The sequence below is a fragment of the Myzus persicae genome, unplaced genomic scaffold (genome assembly GCF_001856785.1).
Source record: "Myzus persicae strain clone G006 unplaced genomic scaffold, MPER_G0061.0, whole genome shotgun sequence".
Lineage (NCBI taxonomy): Eukaryota > Metazoa > Arthropoda > Insecta > Hemiptera > Aphididae > Myzus > Myzus persicae.
Window position 1 is genome coordinate 696,078 of NW_019104466.1, and position 9,202 is coordinate 705,279.

The 9,202-nt window shown below is 30.2% G+C and overlaps 2 protein-coding genes across 2 annotated transcripts in view; both read left to right on the plus strand.

Moving 5' to 3' along the window:
* The window catches only part of LOC111042362, a 29,279-nt gene extending 24,885 nt beyond the window's left edge, over positions 1-4,394 (plus strand). Inside the window, exons 13-16 of the mRNA XM_022326950.1 lie at positions 35-194; positions 917-1,055; positions 1,569-1,939; positions 3,736-4,394. Of these exons, the coding sequence (XP_022182642.1) occupies positions 35-194; positions 917-1,055; positions 1,569-1,939; positions 3,736-4,071 (1,006 nt within the window). The 3' untranslated portion in view covers positions 4,072-4,394. The remainder of the gene's footprint in view (positions 1-34; positions 195-916; positions 1,056-1,568; positions 1,940-3,735) is intronic.
* A 2,450-nt stretch (positions 4,395-6,844) lies between these two features.
* Positions 6,845-7,690, plus strand: LOC111042388 (the record flags this gene model as incomplete). Its single annotated transcript, XM_022326977.1, has 2 exons — positions 6,845-7,106; positions 7,191-7,690. Coding segments are annotated over exons 1-2 (762 nt in total), but the record flags the coding sequence as incomplete, so codon positions are not given.
* Positions 7,691-9,202: the final 1,512 nt, after the last annotated feature.

Consider the following 9,202-nt stretch of genomic DNA (forward strand, 5'->3'; position numbering starts at 1 on the left):
AATAATTTAAAAATTATTTTATTCGTTATTTTAGGCCTAGAGAAAGAGAAACCAGAAGAAGCCGGAGTAAAGGAGTGACGGCTTTTTTCCCGGACGATGTTGAAGCGTTTACTTACCCAGTATTTGAACGCATGCAAATGAGTAAAAAGCCTGAAAAAATGTCAAGTAATCAAATACACGCAAATGGAAACCAAGTAAGTTTTACTAAAACTAATATACATATATCAATATTTTGATTGGGTATTTATATCAGCCATTAAAAACGTACCGTCTACTGTTCAAATAAATATCCTCAACGGTGACCCGAGTAATAACTAATGAGTAATAACTAATAAACTATGACTAAATCAATTAAATTATTTGTGTAAATGTTTGCTTTTAAGTTTGAAACGACATATTTCATAACGTGGCCAGAGGAAAGTTGTTTATACATATCAATATTATATACCGAATTCCAGAGGCTTAAGGGGGGGTTCACGGGGGTCCTCAGTCCTCCTACCTCTGACGGCAGTTAAGCGTTACCTTTAAAAATGTAATATTGTTTATGATCTAAATTTTATATGAAACAAATTACAAATTTTGAACATTGTAACAGGGTAACAAGTGGGATGAGTATGCTTACACAATCGCTGTTTATACATTACGCGTATTCATTAGACATAATTAAAATGATATAATATGGAACTATATGACATTGGTCCCCCTCCCCCCCGCCGAAATTTTTTCCCACTTTAAGCCCGGCCTACTTCCCAAATAATATATTATTTATACCGTGTCCGGCGACCGACACATATACATAACAATGAAGGTATACATAATTCAGATTCAGTATAGGGAACTGTAATTGGATATTTTTTTGTTCGTTAAAAAATAGTGACATTTCAATATTTGTTCAATAATATCGATTTTGATTTAGGTAAATGATTATGACGGCGTTATAACTGCCAGTTTAATGATACCCGTGCCTATTAAACAACTACCTAATTCGTCATACCCATTGAATGTAGAGGACACCGATATACCGTTTATTGAAGACGAGAGCAGACAAAGTAATAGTAAGTTATTTATATTGTTGCATTATAATACATGCATTGTTGTATTCAATCAATTAAATCATGAAAATAATTGTTCCACCAAAATCGAGTAACTATTCGTCTAAAAGATAATTTAGAGCTACAAACTACAATAAGATAATATATATATTATAGGCGTACATAGGGTGTATCACCAAGTGTTTATTAATTTGAAGCAAACGCTAAGAACTAAAAAACTATTGGATAATTATGCTATTTTTTAGGCTTTTATAATTATTATATATATATATATCCTATCTGTTATAATCAAAATTAATAATACACAGTGTAATACTGTATGCACTATGACAATAATTAATTCATAGTCGATATCATCAATACGCAAATTATAGTTATCTATACCTGTTACAGTTCAAAATCTCTACCAATGAATGTATTATTTTTTTTAATTTAAATAAGCTGTACGCAAATTGTCTTATATTTTTGATCAATATTATTTTGGAACTGTAGAATATTGAGATTGTTGAATTTTAGGTTCTACGACAAATTATCATCGCGTATTAACTACGGTATCTTCAGACAGCAGTTCCATATCCAGCCCGCCGACTTCACCCGATAATGTCTGTGGAACAACAAATTATACTCCAGATTATTACAACAGAAAGACTGCAAAATCTGAGCAAAGAAGCATGCAGTCCATTAAAGACTTGTCGAAGGACGTGGACTCGGATCACTATAAAGCAGAAAAAAAAGGAAAAGAAAAGGACATAAAATTTTATCAGAAAATATTATCCAGCACAGGTCTGGACAGGCTGTCGAAAAGCGCTAGTTCTACGGGTGTAACTAAGGGTTCTGTGTACAAAGAAAAGTTAAAACACGGACCCGACGACACGTCATTGTCTCCAGTAAGTATTGAAACTCTGTGACATTTATACATATTAGTTCCGCACGAGTATGAATTAATTTCATTGCTCAATTCGTTATTTAATACCTTTTATTTACTCGGAAAACACTATGAATATTCGTAGAAATTAATATGGGCTAGGCACAAGAGTTTCGGAAAAGCGCAATAATATGAAGCAGTATTGTGGTAATTGGACAATTTATATGGTTGGGGCCGGGGGGAGCCATTTTACATTTCGGTTTAACCGCAGATTAAACTTCTCAAATTAATTCTTAAATACTTTTTTCAAATTAAAATTCTGACGAGTAATATCAGAGTCATTACAATGTATACATCTACTAACTATACTATAAAGACTAAGTCCACAAAAATGGGTTCTCAAAAATATAAAATAGGTATACTTAATGCTAGTACACATTATACTCACGATAATTTTTACAAATTATTTATTGTTAATAGATGAATATTAAACAATAATTAGTGATTACTAAAATTTTCAAATCATCATAACATCATCTTTTACGTCTATATTTTAAAGTGGACTTATTATTTTATATAGGTACTACATCAAATTAAAACTCAATAACAATTTCCATTTAAATAAATCTAAACTTTCAACAAAGTTATTTGCTAAGTGCTAGGCAATTTAAAAGTAAAAAGGTGTTTCTCATTAGAAAAAAAAAATAATATTTTCCTACAGTCAAATCATCGTTTAAAATATATATTTTACTTTTTTGAATAAACTAAACTCATACTGAAATATCTAAAATGCGTTTTTGATAAACTTTTACTGATTTATATTAACTACAAAATGAGAAGAGTGGCAACCGGAGAGGGTTCCACACAAAATGCAGAACACCAATGAGTTAAAACGAACCAAAATGCAAATGCCATGTGTTCATATTTTTTTAAGTGAATACTTCATAGGTGACAGTGGACCGTTAACACATCCAAACGCTCGTCGTTTAAACGTAAATTTATTTGGTTAAATTTTTTATATTTTTTATACTAGCCACTAAGTAAAGGTATACATTACAATATTGGGTACCTACACATTTACGTTCATTATTGGTGAACGGTCAATTTCTTAGGTCAAGTAAAAATTTGCATTGTAGAACTCGGACACTTTGTACTATTGTATACGTAGAGTATACATTATGCAAATATAAGTAAATATAATTATTATGTATACAAAACAATGTAAGTGTATACATAACGTCATACAGTTTTGTGACATTTAAACATTATTTGATTTATTTTATATTTTGAATTAAATTAAAAATATTGTCCCTATAGGTAACCAAGCCAAAGTGATCAGTTTTTAAGTGTACAGGTTATCTGGTATAACAATCAAGCATTATAGGTAGATACTTGGCGCTGTAATATATATTTTATATTATAATTATATTGCCAAATGGTATTTAAACTCAATGACGTTTTTAATAAAATTGCGGTCGTGACAATTCAGACTTTTGGTATTACCTATAGCTATATCTACACATATCATACTCTGTGTAGCTGTATACAATGCTATGTGTTTATAATAGTACAAAGTTTCGGCAGTCTTAATTTTTACCCCGACCGCGTTTCGCGCTTTTAATATTCGACCTCGCGTACAACGTGACCCATTTATAGAACCTCGATCGCTATGTGTATATTACATTCTGGTCAAATATTATAATTATTACGACCGTTTAAGTTAAATATCGATTTGAGCGTGCACTCCTGCCGCGTGCACTGGCACACACACACACACACACGCGCGCGCGTATTTTTATTTTCATTTTTTCCCCCCAGGAACCCGTGAAAGTGTGCTCCAGCATAACCAACATAGGCGGCGCGGTCCTGCGGTCCAAGACGGCCGACATCGAACACATATTGCGGAAACAGGCGGCTCTGAAGCCCAGGAAGGTCAGCCAGTCGTCGGAACCGTCGTCGGCGGGCCACGAGAAACCCAAACGGAAGACTTCGGCCGAAGCCACCAGACATCCGCTGAGGATGGAACCGGATCCGAACGTGGGCGAGAGGCTGGCCGGATGTTCGTCGTACCGGTCCCCGTCGCCCACGAGGAACGTCTGGAGACGGAAGGACGTCATATCCAGCATGCCCAAGCACAAAAAACCGTACAACTGAATACACGCCGCGGTCAGACATATTGTGTAGATATGTACTATGATAATAATATCATATTGTTTCATTATTTTATACCATCATAATATGTCATTGATTATGGTCCACGACCGACGGCGTCATATTATTATTATTATTATCGTATTATTACAAAAATATAGGTCATATGATTATGTAAATAATATACACTATTATATTATTATTATTATTATTATTATTATTATTATTATTATTTTACTGTCACGCACGATATGCTTTTCTGTTTATTCGTTTTAGTCGGTGCAAAATGAAAATAAATCATACATGTATATAAAACAAACAAACTGTAATCACATTAAAAAAATAAGTCTTAATATCATATAAATATACTTGTATTTGTGCTTACTAATTATTATACTTTTTATACTTTTGAATTTTATTGTTTAACGTTTTTTTTTTTTTTCAATATTTTATTTAAATATTTTTTATACTATCATAGAAAATTATTATAGTAATTGTTTATCTTTTGACAAACACAACTTCTAATGTAAAAATATTTAAATATTTTTTATAATTTCATCTTATTAAAAAAAATCGTTGAGACTCGAGTCTTTTGAACTTATTAATCTTGATGTATGGATGTTATCGATCACATTATTATAATTATTATTATTATATTATTATTATTATTATTATTATTATTTTTATTATTATAATTTTTTTTAATTTTTTTTTTTTTAAGACAGTAAAACGATACATTGTATTTCGCTTTGTAATAATGGATATGCAATGTTCACAATTCATGGATAAACATATTGTTGTATTATATATACTCTGAGATTTAGGTTTCATTTAGTTATTTAAAACCGTACAATTGGTAAGTACTTAGTACTTACCTATACTTAATTTAATCAAGCCCGCAAGACTTACATCAAACATTTTACACATTTTATTTAAAATTGTTTTATTATATTCTTCAACTTAGTTTGTATATCACATAAAAAAATATGCTTAAAAAGACCGCCTATATCTACAATATCATTTTCCGGTATAATTTAATAAACTGCAGTGTAGACTGGACCGCGTTCTAGTGCAATTGCAATTTTGGTTGCATCCAAAAACTGCAAACCTAATTATGACTTTTACTTCAAAAAGATCGACGGACAAGAACCGCACACTTTGTATAGAAAAACACAGCACCCTTGCTGTGGATTAATTCCACAATCATATAAAGACCTAAAGGTGTACAATCATTAACGTCAAAAACTTTTACCGAGTTTACCAAAAAGTTTGGTAGACGCACTAAATATTATTTTAAATTGTGATATTCTATTACTACACAAAATTTTAAAAAAAGCGTATATGTGGGCAACGCTTTACTGTACATTAGATGCCAAGAGAGTCACTGTAATGGATGTGTTAATTCAATGATATATAAAATCATAACAAAAGAAAATCGATTCTGAGCAAAGGCAGTCTTTCAACCTATGATATTACTAAGTAGGTATATTTTATAATATTATTGCGATCGAAGACGTAATTTATTTTACTATGAAGCACTTGTACTGCAGTAGCCATTTGGTAAGTTACATAACTGGATTTGAAAATTTCACTGTGTGTATAAAATTAAATATACTCTAAACGTTTCAAGTGCCCAAGATTCTGTAAATAATAATATACTATACAAAGTATTATACTTTGTACTTAATTATTTTGTAACTGTTGAGTTATCATAGTTGTATACTAGTGGCTTTTTGTATAACGTTTTTAAAATACTGATCCCCACATTTTATTTTTGCACAAGGGCCCTCGGAGTTCAAGATCCTGCCTTAGAATAATATTTTTAAATTACAACAAAATAACTAAAAACGCTATTCTTGTTATCCATGTGTAAACAACAAAATAACTATAAAATAATGTGTTTATTTATTTTTTAGATTATTTGGTTACAGAAGAAACTATACTCGAGTGGAACCTTGTTTTGAATAGTCAATCCTAAGCTTTAAAAATTGAACATTTTATAAATTTTTAACTACAAAATAATTTGATCATTTTCAATTTGATACATTTTGTCGAACATTGAACTTTACTAATTGGTACTTATAAAAAAAAATTGCAGTCGTACCTATTTTTAATATTTTTAAGCTGATATTGTACGAATGTACCTATGATGGGCTTTGATTAAATTTTTAAGGTTTTTGACCGAAAAAATAAAATTGTATTGACACATACAGAAAAAAAAACTAAAAAAATTGAAAATTAAAAATATTCTTTAACAGCTTTAAACAAGTTAAAATATTTTGAGAATTTTATCGAGTATAGGAAATTATAAAATAAACATTTGGTGTAATTTTCAAGCATCTACAATTATTTATTTCTGAATCATAAAAAATAAGAAAATTGTTCCATGAGAAATAGAGAGACTATCCAATGTGGAAAAAATGTGAACTTCAAACGCTCAAAAAAATTTAATTTGACTTTCCGGTAGACATTATAGACTTGATAAAGATAGAAAAATTTATGAGGAATCCTGTAGGTATTACATTTTTACATCTTAGAAGTAAAAAGAATAATTTGTATGTATTTCCAACTCAAAATTAGTTAGTAAATTCAGTTATCTGCTGTACGTTGACCTGTACGGTCGTTTTGCGTTTTACGTCGGTCGCTTATCGCAGTTACCGCTTTACAATTGTTATCTAACCGCATATAGTGCTATATCGTTGCCGTTGTGCTCGCGTTTCATTTCCATATTAATTAGCACCTATATCCCATTAATCACGTACATAATCTATACATAATGTCTATTTGTAATAGCTGTTCTACTGCTATTACATCAAGATCCTTGTCCATTTCTTGCAATGATTGCAAATTACCGTGGCATGCAAAATGCCAAAAACTCACAAAAGAAGACATTGCATTTTATAACGATGAAGGCTCATACTGGAGATGTCACAAGTGTTCGGCAGAAAAAAGAGCTTCTCTACGAATTGATAACCAAATTAATGATGATAATACAAATCTCTCCGATATTAAGGACATTATATTACAACTCAAAGATAGTTTTGAAATGTTTAAAAAAGAAACCGGGAACAACTTCGATCTTATAAACAAAAAAATTAATATGATTGATAAAATCATAACAGATAATCAAAATATGAAAACCCAAATCAATACTCTAGAAAGCAAAATTGAATTCCTTGAACGTCGTTTGATTAATAATGAAATTGTCATTGACGGTGTTCCAGAAAATAAATTAGAAAATAGCTACGAAATAGTCAAAAACATCGGTACTCAACTTAATATTAAAATTACAGACCCTATGATTAATGACTGTCACAGAGTTGGTCGTACACAAAATAATCTTACAAGAAGAATAGTGGTTGGATTCACAAGTCACCAAGATAAAGTAAAAATATTAGACTCTCGTAAAATAATAAGGAATCTGTCCACAAAGAATATTGGTATAGAACCTGAAGTGTCAATATACATAAGAGAAAATTTAACATCAAAAAGCAGTTTCCTATTCAAACTAGCTCGAGACTTCCGCAATCAATACAACTATAAATTCGTCTGGACTAAAAACGGGCAGATTTTCCTCCGCAAAAATGAGTCAGAGAAAATAATCAACGTGGCCAATGAAGAGGTAATTCATAATCTGAAATCTAACTCTACTCATTTAAAATAATTTGTTTCTTATTTGCAAAATCATACTCTCACATTAACATTAAAAAAAATTATCTACAATTTATCAATAACTACATTTATTTAATATTCTTATGTAAACACACACACTATTCAAAATTATTATTGTATTGTCTAATACTTAAATTGTTATTCCCTAATTACGTAAACAGAAAGAAGGTCTTATTAGTGAACGTCTATTTTAATTCATTAGCCAGGTTTTTAACCACTAAATATCACATTAATTATCTTTACAAATATTCATTGAACTTTAAACCAATACACTACTATATATGTCTCTCATGCCATGATTATCTCACTATATTTTATGAACACTAATTATAACACCGATAGTGCATTAGTTCTTGATAACATTAACGATTTGTGTGAAATTGAATGTGTGTATAATAATCTCGACACCGTAATGTACAATCAAAATGCAATAAATATATTTACAATGAATATCTGCAGTATACAAAAACACTTTGATGAATTATGTATTATTTTGGATAATATTGAAAAAAAATTTGAGGTAATTATCTTAACTGAAGCTTGGCTAGGTTTAGAAGGTATATCAATTAATAATTTCCAAATGAATGGTTATACGGTTCATGCAACCGAGCATAATAAAAATAAAAATGATGGAGTCGTAATTTATTTAAAAAACACATTACATGTTATCACAGTATCAGAACTCAACATTCAAAATATAACAGCCCTAGAAATTGTCTTCAAAAAATCTAAAACTGATTTTCTGATTTACCCACTGTACAGATCACCCAATAGTAACGTTGATTCTGCTCTAAATGAACTAAATGATACCATATTATACAGATCTACCCTAATAGCCGCTAAATATAAAATTATATTGGGTGACATTAATATTGATTTGCTTAAACCCTCAAAAATAAAAGAAGACTATTCGCTTATAATGGCACAGTTTGGTTTTTTACCATTAATCAAAAACATCACCAGACCTACCTCGAAAACATGTATAGACCACATATTTTTAAAAACAAAATCCTATAACAATCTGCTACCAATAGTTGTGCATACAAACATAACAGATCACTACCCAACGACTCTTAGTATAGGTAACTTATCAGATAACCGTAATAACAGTCCGAACCCCTTGAAAGTCTTAAAAATTGATGACTCTAAGCTAACTAATCTGGTTCAAAATCATAATTGGTCAGAAATATTCGACTTTAATGATGTCAATTTAGCCTTACAGTACTTGGTTGAAACTATAAATAAACTAAAAAAAAACTCCACAACAGAAATAACTATTTCATCTAAAACTAAAAAATTAAAGCCATGGGCCACAACAGCGATTATTAATTCCATTAGATATAGAGATCGCTTACATATACAAGTTAGAAAATTCCCTCAAAATCTGAAATTAAAAAGCTACTACATACGATTTAGGAACAAATTAACCAATGTAATAAAAGACGCTAAGATAACGTACTAT